Here is a 17,147-nt window from a genome sequence, read left to right on the forward strand (position 1 = left end):
AATCCTTTTTATACGAAACGAGAATAAAAATGTAAACAGGGTGGTATGTGTACGTGTGCTCGAAAGGGTTGTGTGATGCGGCTTGGAGGACACCGCGTGTGGTTTCGGCTTCACGTCGTCGTCGCCATGGGGTGGTGGTTCGCACGTCGCTTTAGGCCTTTAGCTGCTTGTATTGTTTATGGCGTGTCTTTTTTACCACGACACGCCAGCACTTACGCCATAAGTCCATGACTCGGCGACGATCGAGCTCACAGCCGAGCAGAGCAGAGGTAGATAGGCGACACTGCAGTAGGGCTCCAGGCGGTTAACCTCGACAGCGGCATCCTCTCCGATCCTCGCCTCGCCATGGACGCTGCCGGGTCGCCGCCGTCCCCCTCGCGGTCGCTGCGCATCGTGATCTGCCCGTGGCTGGCGTTCGGCCACATGCTCCCGTACCTGGAGCTCGCCGAGCGCCTGGCCTCGCGCGGCCACCACGTCTCCTTCGTCTCCACGCCGCGCAACCTCGCGCGCCTCCCGCCGCGGCGGCACGTCATCGACCTCGTCGCGCTCTCGCTCCCGCGCGTCGAGGGCCTCCCCGACGGCGCCGAGTCCACCAACGACGTCCCCGGCGACCGGTTCGAGCTGCTCTGGGAGGCCTTCGACGGCCTTGCCGCGCCGTTCGCGGAGTTCCTCGCCGCCGCGTGCGCCATCGACGCTGACAACGGCAACAGCAAGCGGCCCGACTGGGTCCTCGCCGACACATTCCACCACTGGGCCCCCGCCGCCGCCCGCGAGCACGGGGTGCCGTGCGCGATGCTCTTGCCGACCGCCGCATTGATCGCCGCCTTCGCCTGCGGGGCGCGGGGGCACGCGGAGCTCCCCGCCGCCACCACCGTGTTCGAGCATGCGATCGTCGTGGGCGGAGGGCCGCCACCCGGCATGCCGCGCTACGAGTGGGAAGGGGACGCACCGCTCTTCGCCGTCCTCGGCGCGTCGGGCCTGAGCATCGCCCGGCGCACCTCCCTGACGCTCGAGCAATGCACGATCGCGGCCATCCGGAGCTGCCCGGAGTGGGAGCTCGACGCGTTCCCGCTGGCAGCGGCGCTCCTCGGCAAACCGCTCGTCCCGCTCGGCCTCCTGCCGCCGTCTCCCGACGGTGGCCGCGCCACCGACGCACACAGGGATGACGCCGCCGTGCGGTGGCTGGACGTGCAGCCGGCCAAGTCCGTCGTGTACGTCGCGCTGGGGAGCGAGGTGCCGCTGCGCGTGGAGCTCGTGCACGAGTTGGCGCACGGGCTGGAGCTCGCCGGGACGCGCTTCCTCTGGGCTCTGAGGAAACCCAGAGGCGTCTCCGACGCCGACGTCCTCCCTGCCGGCTTCCTAGAGCGCACACACGGCCATGGGCTGGTGACCATGGGGTGGGTTCCTCAGATCGCCATACTGGCGCACGGCGCCGTGGGCGCGTTCTTGACGCACTGTGGCCGGAACTCGCTCATCGAAGGGCTTCTGTACGGGCACCCTCTGATCATGCTACCGATCTCGGCCGACCAAGGGCCGAACGCGCGGCTCATGGAGGGGAAGAAGGTAGGGTTGCAGGTGGCGAGGAACGAGGATGATGGATCTTTTGACCGCCATGGCATCGCGAGCGCGGTCCGGGCCGTCATGGTAGAGGAAGATACCAGGAAGGTCTTTGTGGCAAATGCGATGAAGATGCAAGAGATTGTAGCCGATAAGGAGCTCCACGAGAGGTACGTCGATGAGTTTGTGCAGGAACTTAGATCCTACATCACTGATGGCAACTCTACTCAGGCTGATGAGACGTAGTATTAGTTTTGCAGGATTTTATGTGTCTGTTTAATTCGATGCAGTTTTTAAACGTTGCTAGTGATTGTTGCCGATACACTGCTAGATGGAAAAATCATGTATCGATTAAGGAATTGGGCTGTTAGTGGAGGCTGTAGTGAAGAATTGTATGTCATATTTGAGACAACGACATCATAACAGTATGTACATGCTTTGTATTTTAAAAAAGGCGCCTCCTACTCGCTAAACTCATGCTGATTAGTTTAACCCTAACAAACTTATCCAGATGTTGAGAGACTTAGATCTTGTTTGTTTTTACTTCTCTCAGTCATCCTTGGATTATAATCTAAACGAAGATTTTATCGCTTCTCGCTTTTTGATTCTTGTAGTTCAAATTTTTGAAGTAGCTTACCATATAAGCGAGAATCTGAAAAAATAAGTAAGGCGTTTGGTGGGATTTTTACTTATTTTTACCGATAAGTTGCTTATATGCAGAAACAAACAAGGGTCTTAAGCATCTGCCAGAACAACACTTTGATGAGATAGTAAATGATGCATGGCATCTGATGTCTAATAATAATAATCATACACGCTCCAGTAAGTGTGAGTGAAACGCGGGAGGGTACTTGAGCTTTTCGTGCGTGGGTCCTCACCTAGGTTCATATAAACTATTAAAGCGGGCATCCTGGTTGTTAGATATTTCACTTTAAGTCCAACTATAAACCTGGATTCTCACTTTGAATGAACCACTTAAATGATATAAAGATCTAGACCGGAAGATGCAAGAAGTCGTAGCTAGCAAGGAGCTTCAACATTGGTACAGAATTTGTGCAGCAACTTAGATCTTACTCATCGTCTAAAAACTTAGATCTTACACGATTGATGGTTACTCGACTCATCCAATTGAGACTTAGTTTTGCAGGGTTTTATGTTTATGTGTTTTTTGAACTTTGTTAGTGGTTGTTGCCGATACACTAGATGGAAAAAATCGTGTATTGAAGACCCTATTAGTGCTGGTTGCAATAAGGAAGTGTACGTATAAGATTTGGGAGCAGCCACCAGTATGTTGATGGCAGTTAGCGCGCCAATTCGTGAACCGCAAGCACACAGATCAGTTGTAGCTTTTTTCTTAAAGTATTCCATCAAGGTTTATCAATCCGTGGAACAAGTGGATTGCTGTCTCTCACTTTATACCAATCTTGCTAACGAAATTGAGTGTATGTATTGTGTAGAGAGACAAACTACATTAATAATAGAGATTAAGGCAATATAGTAAAGGTTAACACAAGATAGATGATAGAGATAAATATAAGCGTTCCCTCCCTAGGATCTAGGTTCATAAAAATATGCATCTAATACACAGATGGGTGCTACCCTCACCAGCTATCAAAGTGGTTACGTGCTCGCTCGGCCTTTTTCCCACTGCATACTGTCACTACACAAGGATAATCAATCACCTCGCTCACACACACTATATCGAAGCATCCGCAGAGTTAAGCTAATCACCACGATTACCAGAAGCTCTACTAAGAACATATGTTGTATAGAATAGAGATCTCATATATGTAAACAAAGCATCGCAACGATATAGATCATGATGCATTAATGGGCATAAAGAACATGTAGCAGTTACATATCAAGGACCATATCAACCCTAGGGATGAACAAACGCTTTCCCCATGATCTTACACATGTTGACGAATAAAGGGGGTAAGGAGCACCTGGAGAACACCCTAACCGAAGACGAAGACGAGGGGACGCATGAGGGCCTCATCGGCCTGGGGCACCCTAGGATCGGCCTAGGGGTTTCCTCTCTCCTTTGGAAGTCCCCTTCGATGACAAAGCTCCTGATCAGATCTAAATCCCTATTTCTTCTCTTGTGGCGGCGGCGGCGGCTAGGTCTAAACTCGTTAGGATCCCGCCTCCTTGTTGAAAGTCCTTGGTATTTATAGTTGGTAGCATCGGTTAGGGTGCCTTTGAAGCCAAGTTTTTTGAAAATAAATTTAGGAACGTCGTGGGCTTCCTTTTGGTGAAAGGGCGCAACGATTGGGGCCAGAAATGGGCCACCTGGTCCTGTATGGGCCGATCAGCACACCCTCTATTGGACTCCAATGCCCAAGCACTTCATATGAAAGTTGTACATCTCGTCGAGCCATGCAATTTTTCCTGTAAATTTGTCCCAATCGGAGTTCGGATGAGGAAGATATGGCCCGTACAAGTCTGCGGGCTTGCAATTCAATGTTCGTGTTTGGGCCTTCCAATATCCAAAGTCCAAGCCCAAGTTCAACCTATAGAAAAACACTTCATTTATGTCGTATTTCCTGTGATTTTACAATATGATCCAAAACACAATACATATATAAATATGGGGTTATTTCAGGTGCCAAGTGGTGGATTAATATAAGAATATGCCTGAAAATACTAGTTAAATATCACTAAAAGTGTGTCAATAATGAGCGTCAACACAGTACATGGTAAACAATGAATTTGTGCAGTCAAAAGAGGTACAACAATGGATTTATGTAGCAACTTAAATCTTACATGATGATTGATGGTCACTCAGACTCTGGTTTTCTCATATCAAGATGAGACTTAGTTTTGCAAGGTTTTATGTTCATGTGTTTTTTGAACTTGGTTAGTGGTTGTTGCCGATACACTAGATGGAAAAATCATGTATTGAATAAGGAGAGTTCTTTTAACATACAAAGACCCCATTAGTATTGGTTGCAATAAGGAATTGTACATATCAAATTTGGGAGTGGGCACCAGTACATCATAACATGATGAATTTGTGCAGTCAAGAGAGGTACAATGATGAATTTGTGCAGCAACTTAGATCTTACATGATGATTGATGGTTACTCAGACTCCAGTTTTCGCATATCCAGCTGAGACTTAGTTTCATAGGGTTTTATGTTTGTGTGTTTTTTGAACATTATTAGTGGTTGTTGCTGATATATTAGATGTGGAAAAAAAATCATGTATTGAATAAGGAGTTGTTTTAGGATATGAAGACGCTAGTAGTGGTGGTTGCAATAAGGAATTGTACATAACATATTTGGGAGCAGCTAGCCACCAATACATCATAACATATACCAATCTCCGGTCATAAAAGCCTTGGAGTCACCATCAATGGACATGTCATCCATAAGGGACTCTTTTTTGCTCAAGTCGATTGGAATAGTCTTGAGCGAGCTTCATTTCACAGAGGCTGGTTGCAATTTGCCATAAAAAGAATGACTTAATCAGAACATGTTGGTAGCTGAAGGCATTCAGACCAATGCTGATTTGCTTGCTGGTCACTGGGACACAGTGATGTGATCAAGGTCTACTAGCAGATAAGGGCCCTAGAAGTTTTTGGAACGGAGACCGCAAGTATGTCAAAACTTTTGCTTTCACCATCTTCGAAAGCTTGATGGCGTGCATTGCTGTGCTTGACGCCGGTGATATCACCTCGGGTAATGGTAGCAATACAAATATAATTTCTAAGTTTTAAGCATTCAATCATGAGATCATGTGACTATCGATTGAGATATGTGTTATCTCTCAATCACTTTCTATCACCGTCGGATCTTGATCCAAGGACCGGGATCCACGCCCTCTTCCTTCTTATCCTTTCGTGTCGCACGCTGTCTTCGTCTTCCTCTTGCCCGCCGCCAGCCTGCTGTAACATCCGCAAAATCATCAACTAAAATCACCCGTTAAAAATCGCTTTCAAAATCTTTCTACCGCTGAGCTCCCGGAAATCAAAAATCTTCCCGGCAATTTCGCCGTCCCGGCACCCAAGCCGATCTCCATCATTTTATCCGTGCCCGCACTTTCCGCCGCGTGCTGTCGTCAGACGCCGCGCACGTGCCCCGACCACGTGCCGCGAACGCCGCCGGTCCCCCTCTTTTTCTTTCCCTTTTCCCCACCCCTTTTCTTTTTCTTTTTCCTTCTTCCTTTCTTTTTCTTCTTTCTTCTTCCTGCCTCCTTCTTCTCTCTCCTCCTTCTTTCTTCTTCCTGGCACCCGCACCACCGGCCCCAGCTCCTTAACTCCCCCCGGAGCTGCCTTTACTGGCGCCACGCCGCTCGGCCTCCGCGCGCCTGGGGCCCGCCGCCCGGCCCGGCGCCGACCACGCCACCACCTCCCTCGGGCAGCGCGCCCGACCCGGCCCCCGGTCGCCTGCACCGCCCACTCCGGCGTCCGGTCGCCCCGGCCCCGCACGCCGCCCCTCCTGCGCCGGCCGCCTCGGCCCCGCTCCACGCCGCCCGCCGCCGGCCCCTACCTTCCCGCTCCCGGCCCCTACCTCCCCGCCACGGCACGCCACCGGTGCCGTGCCGCCGGCCGCCGCCGGCCCTTGCCGGTCCCCTACCGCCAGCGCCCTCCCCGTCGCCTATAAAAACCGCCCGGTTTTCCCGCACTCCCCATCCACCAACACCACCACTCACCGCCCCCCCCCCCCGCGCGCCCGGCCACCGCCGCCGGCCGCAACCCCGCCGCCGTGCGCCAACTGCCGCCGCCGCTACCGCTTTGACCGCCACCGACCGCCCCCTCCCATTCTCCAAGCCCCAAGGTAATGGGCAAAATGGGGTCTCCACATCTTCCTCCGCCGCCCCCGACCCTCGGCTCGCCGCCGGCGAGGCCCGGTCGGCCGGCCGCCGCCGGTCAACCCCATCCCTCTCTCCTCTCCAAGTTCCTGGAGAAGAAAAGGAGAATGCTCTGGATTTTGGATCTGACCCCCACTTTTTCCCAAATTACACACAAGTCCTTCCACCACTCTGATAAACCTATTCGCGGATAAGCCCCTCCACCTCCAAAAGTATTCACAAATAGGTCCCTGGTTTATCACAAATCGGTCCTAAACCTCCTTTTAAGCCCTTAAACCATGTTTAACCCGTCATTTCATGCGCCAAACTCCCTCCAATTGATCCCAAATTTTACCACATCATCCTCCAGAATACTTCCACCGACCCATATCCAAATTTCCCAAAAATAATCTTTCTACCTATTTTCCGTTCACGTTTTCTGTTCGGAGCTCACGGTTAAAAACCGATCTTTCTTTTATTTATTTGTGTGTCCGTTTGTGTATGTCGTAGATCGCGGATTGCCCGAGGAGGATCCCGAGTAGGAGTTTGACCACGAGCCCAAGCCCGAGGACCAGCAGCACGAGCCAGAACTCCCAGAAGGCTTTGAAGACGGCAAGTCCAATCTCACCCTTTGATGCATACTTAATACCTAGTTTTTCAAACACAACCTATTGGCCTGTTTTATAAAATGCATATTATTTTATTGCAAGACATGGTTGGATAGCCACCCCTTGATTGTTATGAACTTTCCTTGTTGTCCTATGGTTGTTTCTAAATATGACCCGCTCTATTTAGACGATAACCACTGCTAGAACGCTTAGGAAATTGCTACTCAACTACAATCATTATTACAACGGTTTATTCGGAAAATAAATATGTGTGTGTGTGTGCAATTGAGAAAAATGGTTGTTCCGGGTTCAAAGGAAAGGAATTGTGTAGACGAGATGGATGGGTGTTTCTTGTGTGAAATGTCAGGATGTTGTGCTCGTACCTTAGTGGTTGAGCAAAGTCGGGAGATATCCATCTTGTCATGGTTAAGGACCGAGTTGATGTGTCATCTTGCCTAATTCAACCATCGTGCAACCACTCGACCGTTGTATGGGCAACGGCTTAGCATAAATCCCACTAGCTGGATTGTTAGTCCTCAGGGGTGCTGGTGAGCAACGGGAGCCCATGGAAAAGGAGTAAGATCTTGGTGACTTAGGTCCCGGTTACGGTCTCGTGGATGAGCCGTGAACCCCTTCGGTGCTTCCGTAAGGGCTAGCCAGTCTTAGTTAAGGTGGGTAATGGCTTTGTTAGGACCCGCACCGGAACTAAGGTGATCGTGCTGCGGTACCCTACTTGTGGGAAAAGTGTACAACCTCTGCAGAGTTAAAACCTATCCGGGTAGCCGTGTCCACGGTATTGGACGAGTTACAGCTTGGTCACATAACTAGTACTTGGGCATGGATGGTCACATGTGTGTGTGTGTGTGTGTGTGTGTGTGTGTGTTGGATTTTGGAAGTGTCCGGCAGCTGTGCCGTGCGCTATGGCTGACGGGGAGTCCGATAGCGATAAAACTTGGCTCCTTTGTGGAGGATCAACCCCACTTAATGTTTCGGTTACTAAAGAAAAGCTTTACGAAAATCTGCTTGAAAATGAGCCCTTGCATGTGTTGAAAATCTAGCTTTATTGCAAATAAACTCTAGCCTATCCTTGTTATATCCTGTGCATATACTTGCTTGTATCCCCCTCCGTGGATGGGGTTGGACTTGTTGAGTACGTTCGTACTCACCCTTGCTTCGTTACTACAGAGGAAGACCCGGACTTCATCGCCGAAGACCTTGAGTAGAGGTTGTGTCCGCACCCAACGCTACCTGTGGTGTTGGCCTTTCCAAGATGCTGTTGCTGCCGTGTAGTCCCGAGTGCTGTCTTTTGGCAGTCGCTTGGTTAGCTGCTGTTGTTTATTTACTTCTTATCACTGCGTGGCTTTCACGCCTACTCCCTCGGGAGTTGTACGGTAACTGAATTATCTGTCGAATAAATGTGTTATCAGCCTCCTGAGACTGATATTTGTATCACATTTAGTCTCTACTTATGTGGGGACGCTTCACTTGCCTTCCGCCTCGCCAGCTGTAGAGAAGTAGATGGGAAACACCACATGCCCTAATGAGGGAGGGGGTGACCTCTATATATATGGCCAATATGGCTTGGAGTACAAGGGATATATCAAGTGTACATGGAAATATACACATATACTTCCTAATACCCGCCCGCAGTCGAAGTGGGAGGATCACGGATGCACAGACTGGACCTAAACTCAGTAAACAAAGGAGTTGGCAGGCCCTTCGTCATGATGTCCGCGAACTGGTGAGAGGACGGCACATGGAGGACCCGAACCTCACCCAAGGCCACCTTCTCACGGACAAAGTGAATATCAATCTCGATGTGCTTCGTGTGTCGATGATGCACCGGGTTGGCTGTCATGTAGACAGTACTCACATTGTCACAGTAGATAACAGTAGCCAAAACAAGTGGGACATAAAGCTCCTGAAGAAGTTGACGCAGCCAGCAACACTTTGCCATAGCATGAGCCACAACCTGATACTCTACCTCAGCATTGGAACGAGACACTATGGTCTGGTGCTTGGAGGACCAAAGACACCAGATTGTCATCAAGGTAGACACAGAAGCTGGAGGTGGAGCGTCTAGAGTCTGGGCGGCCAGCCCAGTCAGCATCGGAGTAGGCAGTCAGGGATGGAACAGGGCCGGTGCTGATGTGAAGCCCGGAGGAGAGCATGCCCTTCACATAGCGTAGGATGCGCTTCATCAGGGCCATGTGGGGCTTGCGCGGGGCATGCATGAAGAGGCACACCTACTGAACCGCATACGCCAGGTCAGATCGAGTTAGAGTGAGGTACTGAAGAGCCCTAGCAAGACTCCGATACTCAGAGCCATCTTGGAGCTTGGTGTCGTCGTGTGCCAAAAGCTTGGCATGAGTGTCAACGGGAGTCGCTGTAGAGTGACACTCAGCCATGCCAGCATGCTAAAGTAGATCCAGGGCATAGTGTCGCTGAGACAGGAGCAGGCCCTAGGAGAAACGTGTGACGGAGATGCCGAGGAAGTGGTGTAGGTCGCCAAGATCCGTCATGGCAAACTCGGAGTGAAGATGCCCCATGATGTGCCGAAGAAGAGTTGAGGATGAGGCGGTGAGGACGATGTCATCGACGTAGAGCAGCAGGTAGGTGATGCTCGGAGGTGGAGGCGACGAAGCTGAGCTATCAAAGGAAGGAGGCGAATTGCACCATCTTCCATCAGGGATCACTCGATTACGCAACTTAAGGCGTCTTGGTCTTGACGAGACACAAATAAATAGCATACCAAAAGGGATATGCAGATTGAAGTTTCTCAATGATGTAGAAGGATTCCCTGTTGGTGGTAGCTGTGATACTAGCAATAGAATGCAAGATGGATGGAATATGGAAGAATTAGGACCTCTTTTGCAGTTGAGGAAGATTCAAATGGTTAAATTGGAAAGGACAACTACTTTTAGTACAAATTCAATGCTAGTAGACAAAATGTATCTTAAAGAATTATAAGTACAGTGCACCGAACGTTTAGACGATTCTTATTCTAAAGATGAAGTAATTGACATCAAGAGGACATTTGAGCAGCTAATCCCACCACACAACCTGGAATATCTAACTATTTTGAGATTCTTTGGTCGCAATTATCCGACATGGTTAGGTGCTACTACCCATTTTGTCTTCAATGAAGTACCTGCAGCTCATGCATTGCAAATTATGTGTGCATCTTCCACCAATTGGTCATCTCTCCAACTTGAAATTTCTAAAAATTCAGGGAGCAACTGCAGTTACCAAGATTAGACCCGAACTTGTCTGCTGTGCGACGGGTAGTAATACCTGGTCTTCTATAACTTTCCCCAAGCTTGAAATGTTGGTCATCGTGGATATGCCCAACTGGGAGGAGTGGACCTTTATTGTCGAAGAAGAAGCAATAGGTAAAGTAGGTGAGCAAGAGGGAGAAGATGGTGCTTTTGTGAGGCAAAAAGGGGAAATCCCACCTCCAAGGACACAGCTCCTGCCACGTTTGAAAGAGTTGCAACTCGATCGCTGCCCCAAACTGAGAGCTCTCCCATGGCAGCTTGGGAAGGAGGCTACAAGCTTGACAGAGCTCCAATTAAGAGATGTGAGCAGCCTTTAAGTTGGTGGAGAACTTTCCTTTCCTCTCAAAGATCCTTGTAATCATAAGTTGCGAAAGCCTAGAGAGTGTCTTGAACCTTCCCCAAGCGAGAGATCTGCGGGTAACTCACTGTCCAAACTTATGACATGTCGAGGAATTGGGTAATTTGGAGCAGCTGTGGCTGGACGTGGGTATGCAGGACGTCTCCTCGCTGTGGGTGCCCGGGCTTAAACAACAGCGCCAACAACTCCATGGGGAAGACCTACATCTACACTTATGCACTCGATCTCGAGGTTGAGAGACGCATGGTTAGGTGGCAGTTGTCACACCCGGTTTTAAAGGCAAAACCGAATGCTACCTATATGTATGCCAGGATCAAGTTCCATACATATAGTGACATCATAAGTGAATAACAGCAACAGTATCACATAAACCGATACAAATAAAGACTTACGAAACCATCAGAGATACACAACTTAAATAATAGAAACGGAGGCTCCAAACTTCACAGGCAATCGACTGGGGGTTGCGTACGCCTAGAACTTAGCATCATCTTCGGAAAACTTCACACAACTTCTTCTTCTGAGCAGCAGTAAGCAAGGGTGAGTACACTTATGGTTGGTACTCAGCAAGGCCACTAGAAATAACCAGAATAACAATTTAAGTCCATCTTCAAGTTTAATTAATCATGTGAGGGTCTAGGCCGCTCTTGACCATGAGCACGGCTGATCGATCAATTTTACACTCTGCAGAGGTGGCACATCTTTACCCACAAGTCGCGTAAAAGTTGAAAGAACTTTGGACCCAACCATGCGGTGCTAGCTAGGCACCATACCACACTTCCGAGGTGTGATTGCATAGGGACGCTACGAGACCTTTACAAAGATTTGCTAGTAAGTGGTAACCCGCTAAGGTTTCAGGTCGAAGCAAAACATAGCACTCCCCTAGTGGGTATAGTGTCTTAGCAAAGCCCACTTCCCAAGAGAGCGAGTGCTATACCCTATCAACGCCTCCCCTCTTGCCTTTTCAGTAAGCTTACCCCAGACTAGAGTTTCTAATTATTCAGCCAAGACCAGAGCCATTTAGTCTTGTGGTAGCACTGTTTTCCTGGGTGGTTCTCCATGTTCCAATTAACATTATCATGATATTATTAACAAAGCATAGGTAGAAGGATGGTTAGGGACACTTGCGTTTCTCCAACGAAAAGTTACTCTTACTGCTCTTCAGCTTCTTGCTTTCTTGAAACTCTTACTCTTCAAAACTTCGGAACAACGATCCTTCTACTCAGAGAAAACATCGGCACAAACATACAAGCAACAAACAAGTACAACTAAGAACAATACACCGAAACAAAAGACAGGCTTTAAACTTTGAAAGGACATGGCTTGATTCTAGGATTACGCGGACACAGGAACGCTTACAACGGAACTATGGTTGAAAAGATAAAACTATCAAAAGATTTGAATTTTAAAAGAAAGGTGAGAGTTACAAGCTTCATTTATTTTAGTTGAGAAAAAAAATGTAAAGATATTTCGGAGAAATATCCTTAGTTATAATTAATCAAGTCATATTTATATTTTCATAAGAAAAGACGGTGTAAAGCTTAGTCCAATTTATTTATAAATATTTGAGTACAATTTATGCAAATTAAACATTTAATTTAAAAATAAGATACATGTAGACATCTAAGTGTATAGCTTTACATTTCGAGTTCAACTAAGTAGATTAAATTAAAAACACATTTATATTTATATTAGACAAATTAATATTTAATTATGAAAACTTGAGATATAACCTATAAAGATTTTATTTAGAAAACAAATTGAATGAATATTAATCAAATTGAATTTAATTTATGAAACGCCGAGGTATAACTCTGAGTGACTTTTAATTGGAAGAATTATTTAGATAGGCATTAACCAAATTAACTTTAGTTTATGAAAAACCGATATATAACCTAATTAGCTTTTATTTAGAAAAGGGTATGAAGTAGGCATTAATCAAATTAACACTTATTATGAAAAACAGTGTATAACACTAAATATATTTTATTTAGAAAAGAACTCGGTTATCAGGCATTAATCAATTTAATATCAAATTTATTTTCAAAAACAGGCGTAAAGGCAAACATCACCACTAACGTGTAATTTATGTCATCATGAACCTAACGCAACTTGAACGGATTAAAACAGAGCTAAAACATGGATTCTACGAGCTAAACAAGGTTGCAGGGGCCTAAATGTGATTAACCATAGACGACAGGGGCTAGCAAGGAAAATTTGCGACACCCAAATAACAATGCTCCCAAAATGGACAAAGCTCAGGGTTAGATCTAGAAAAACTCATGGCTTGGGCTGGATCTGCAGAGCTATAAGGTTCCAGGGGTTTTCATGCAAGAGCCGCAAGACACAAGGAATATGACAAAAATTAAAGGATTTCTTAGGGACTAAAACGCAAAAGCATCTTATCTTCTTCCTCCTCCACACTCCATCCGTTTCAATTGGCTAGTGGCCGGCCCGGGGCACGGGCGACAGCGGCGTGCTAGGCGGCGGGGCGGCGCTCGGCGTAGAAGGCGTCGATGGGGCGGCACGGTCCAGGCGGCAGCGTGTGGCAATGCGAGGCGAGCGAGGCAGCGGTTCGGGTGGACGGAACAGGGCGGAGGAGCTACAGTTGCATAGAACAGAAAAGGAGAGAGAAAGAGGGGATAGCTGGAAACGAAGCCCGATCTCGCGCTTGAGCGGCAAAATGGAACGATAACGACGAGACGAACAAGATGGTGTGCTCACCTTCGGCCAGAGATGAACAACGGCGGTGGAAAAGCTCGCCGAAGTTGGAGAGGAGCTCACCGGAGTTGGGGAAGACGACGGAGCCGACATCGGATTCACGCAATCCACCACACCACGGCGTAGAGCTCGAAAAGAGGAACTCCATGGTGGTGTCGGTTTTCGCCGGAAGTCCACGGTTTCGCTAAAAAAGCTCGCCGGAGTTCGGCGAAGACTGATCTTTAACTTTAGATCTACGGAGTTAGGAGAGTCAACTCACGAAAATAAATTTACATCTGAAATCCTCGCATCGAGAGACGCGGTGATATATATATAGGCCAGGCTCGAAAAAAAGATATTTTTGAGTTGACTTTTTGTTTTTGGAATTTCTGATTTTATTTATCTGCGCGAAAACAATTCCAGAAATAGTCAGACTCGTTTTCTAAAGCAAGAAAAATACCTAGAAAATTCTGAAAAATCCGAGATAAATCTCAGAGATGGATTGGGACACAAATAATCCAAATAAAATACTTGGAGCTCGTGAAAAAGATTTTAGAACCTTCCAAAAATTGGATTTAGCTCTAGGAAAAGAAGAATAAATTCCAGAAAAAGCTGGAAAATTCTCAAAAGAATCTAGACAACGTCTAAATGCATTTTTAAAACTTTTTGCACTCAAGAAACACCAAGATGCATCAGCATGAATGCACAGACATAGAACAACATTATTTAATTTAGAAAAGGAAACAATTATTTTTCCTATACTAAATTTCTTGTAAAGAAAAATAAATGTTGGGAAAATTTTAAAATTATGAGAAAATCGTTGTTCAATTACTCTTTTTAATCACATCCTGAAATTCAAAAATTTCAGGGTGTGACAGCAGTGGAGACACAAGGTATTTTGCTCTAATCTCCATCTTGTCTAAATTTTACACTCCAGAATTCCTGCATACATATCCATTTAATTAACACTCCTTTGTTTTTCTGTATTATGTAGTTTTGAGTCACATCTTTATTTCTGGATGGAATAGTACTGATCATGAACCATCACACAATCACGTGAGCTGATGTTGGAACACAACGAGAAGGAATGACCAATTGCATGTTGCTGTGACGTCCGATCCAATTTGGTTGAGGCTCAATAGCGGTCCAGAGTGCAAGTGCGCATATTTAGTATCACCTTGCTAGTTGAGAAAGGCTGTTGAGAAAGACTGGAGCCAACTTATAAACCTTTGTACTCTAGCCATTGCATTTTCGGGTTAACCCTTTTTATACGAAGCGAGAATGAAGGTGTAAACAGGGTGCTATGTGTATGTGTGCCCACCCTCGAAAAGGACTGTGCGATGCGGCGTGGTGGCCCATGCCGCCGTGGGCACGTTACTGCTGATGCACTGCGGCCCGCACGTGGCTTTAGGCCTTTAGCTGCTTGTATTGTTTATGGCGTGTATTTTTTACCACGACACGCCAGCACTTACGCCATAAGTCCATGACTCGGCGACGATCGAGCTCACAGCCAAGCAGAGCAGAGGTAGATAGGCGACACTGCAGTAGGGCTCCGATCCAGGCGGCTAACCTCGACAGCGGCATCCTCCGATCCTCGCCTCGCCATGGACGCTGCCGGGTCGCCGCCGTCCCCCTCGCGGCTGCTGCGCATCGTGATCTGCCCGTGGCTGGCGTTCGGCCACATGCTCCCGTACCTGGAGCTCGCCGAGCGCCTGGCCTCGCGCGGCCACCACGTCTCCTTCGTCTCCACGCCGCGCAACCTCGCGCGCCTCCCGCCGCGGCGGCACGTCATCGACCTCGTCGCGCTCTCGCTCCCGCGCGTCGAGGGCCTCCCCGACGGCGCCGAGTCCACCAACGACGTCCCCGGCGACCGGCTCGAGCCGCTCTGGGAGGCCTTCGACGGCCTCGCCGCGCCGTTCGCGGAGTTCCTCGCCGCCGCGTGCGCCATCGACGCTGACAACGGCAACAGCAAGCGGCCCGACTGGGTCCTCGCCGACACGTTCCACCACTGGGCCCCCGCCGCCGCCCGCGAGCACGGGGTGCCGTGCGCGGTGCTCCTGCCGACCGCCGCCTTGATCGCCGCCTTCGCCTGCGGGGCGCGGGGGCACGCGGAGCTCGCCGCCGACACCACCGTGTTCGAGCAGGTGATCGCCGTGGGCGGAGGGCCGCCGCCCGGCATGCCGCGCTACGAGTGGGAAGGGGACGCGCCGCTCTTCGCCGTCCACGGCGCGTCGGGCCTGACCATCGCCCGGCGCACCTCCCTGACGCTCGAGCGGTGCACGATCGCGGCCATCTGGAGCTGCCCGGAGTGGGAGCTCGACGCGTTCCCGCTGGCGGCGGCGCTCCTCGGCAAGCCGCTCGTCCCGCTCGGCCTCCTGCCGCCGTCGCCCGACGGTGGACGCGCCACCGACGCACACAGGGACGACGCCGCCGTGCGGTGGCTGGACGTGCAGCCGGCCAAGTCCGTCGTGTACATCGCGCTGGGGAGCGAGGTGCCGCTGCGCGTGGAGCTCGTGCACGAGCTGGCGCGCGGGCTGGAGCTCGCCGGGACGCGCTTCCTCTGGGCTCTGAGGAAACCCAGAGTCGTCTCTGACGACGACGTCCTCCCTGCCGGCTTCCTAGAGCGCACACACGGCCATGGGCTGGTGACCATGGGGTGGGTCCCTCAGATCGCCATACTGGCGCACGGCGCCGTGGGCGCGTTCTTGACGCACTGTGGCCGGAACTCGCTCATTGAAGGGCTTCTGTACGGGCACCCTCTGATCATGCTACCGATCTTCGCCGACCAAGGGCCGAACGCGCGGCTCATGGAGCGGAGGAAGGTAGGGTTGCAGGTGGAGAGGAACGAGGATGATGGATCTTTTGACCGCCATGGCATCGCGAGCGCGGTCCGGGCCGTCATGGTAGAGGAAGATACCAGGAAGGTCTTTGTGGCAAATGCGATGAAGATGCAAGAGAGTGTAGCCGATAAGGAGCTCCACGAGAGGTACGTCGATGAGTTTGTGCAGGAACTTAGATCCTACATCACTGATGGCAACTCTACTCAGGCTGATGAGACGTAGTATTAGTTTTGCAGGATTTTGTGTGTCTGTTTAATTCGATGCAGTTTTTAAACGTTGCTAGTGATTGTTGCCGATACACTGCTAGATGGAAAAATCATGTATCGAATAAGGAATTGCGCTGTTAGTGGCGGCTGCAGTGAAGAATTGTTTGTCATATTTGAGACAACGACATCATGACAGTGTGCACATGCTTTGTATTTTAAAAAAGGCGCCTCCTACTCGCTAAACTCGTGCTGATTATTTTAACACTAACAAACTTATCCAGATGTTGAGAGACTTAAGCATCTGCCAGAACACCACTTTGTTTGATGAGATTGTAAAATGATGCATGGTATCGGATGTCTAATAATAATAATCATACACGCTCCAGTAAGTGTGAGTGAAACGCGGGAGGGTACTTGAGCTTTTCGTGGGTCCTCACCTAGGTTTATATAAACTATTAAAGCGGGCATCCTGGTTGTTAGATATTTCACTTTAAGTCCAACTATAAACCTGGATTGTCACTTTGAATGAACCACTGAAATGATATAAAGATCTAGACCGGAAGATGCAAGAAGTCGTAGCTAGCAAGGAGCTTCAACATTGGTACAGAGTTTGTGCAGCAACTTAGATCTTACTCATCATCTAAAAACTTAGATCTTACACGATTGGTGGTTACTCGACCCATACAATTGAGGCTTAGTTTTGCAGGGTTACGAGAAGCAGTAAGATTGGCAGAATTACCTCACTTGCATACCAGTTCCGTCCTCACCGCACAAATCAAACAGGAAGAAGGGGGAAGGCCTTGCTCA

At 49.1% G+C, this 17,147-nt stretch overlaps 2 protein-coding genes across 2 annotated transcripts; both read left to right on the plus strand.

The window, feature by feature from the left end:
- Positions 1 to 258: 258 nt before the first annotated feature.
- Positions 259 to 1,856, plus strand: LOC101769444 (UDP-glycosyltransferase 91B1). The gene has a single exon (XM_004979684.2). It carries the CDS (start codon positions 346 to 348, stop codon positions 1,801 to 1,803), a length of 1,458 nt encoding a protein of 485 aa, XP_004979741.1. The 5' UTR covers positions 259 to 345; the 3' UTR covers positions 1,804 to 1,856.
- Positions 1,857 to 14,705: 12,849 nt separating this feature from the next.
- On the plus strand, positions 14,706 to 16,530 carry LOC101769845 (UDP-glycosyltransferase 91C1). Its single transcript, XM_004979685.4, has one exon. It carries the CDS (start codon positions 14,899 to 14,901, stop codon positions 16,354 to 16,356), a length of 1,458 nt encoding a protein of 485 aa, XP_004979742.1. The 5' UTR covers positions 14,706 to 14,898; the 3' UTR covers positions 16,357 to 16,530.
- The last annotated feature ends 617 nt before the right edge of the window (positions 16,531 to 17,147 follow it).

This window comes from Setaria italica, chromosome VIII (assembly GCF_000263155.2).
Source record: "Setaria italica strain Yugu1 chromosome VIII, Setaria_italica_v2.0, whole genome shotgun sequence".
In the NCBI taxonomy this organism is placed as follows: Eukaryota; Viridiplantae; Streptophyta; class Magnoliopsida; order Poales; family Poaceae; genus Setaria; species Setaria italica.

Bases quoted from the DNA above. Each gene is read 5' to 3' on its own strand.
- LOC101769444 (XM_004979684.2), top strand. From the start codon at position 346: ATGGACGCTGCCGGGTCGCCGCCGTCCCCCTCGCGGTCGCTGCGCATC.
- LOC101769845 (XM_004979685.4), top strand. From the start codon at position 14,899: ATGGACGCTGCCGGGTCGCCGCCGTCCCCCTCGCGGCTGCTGCGCATC.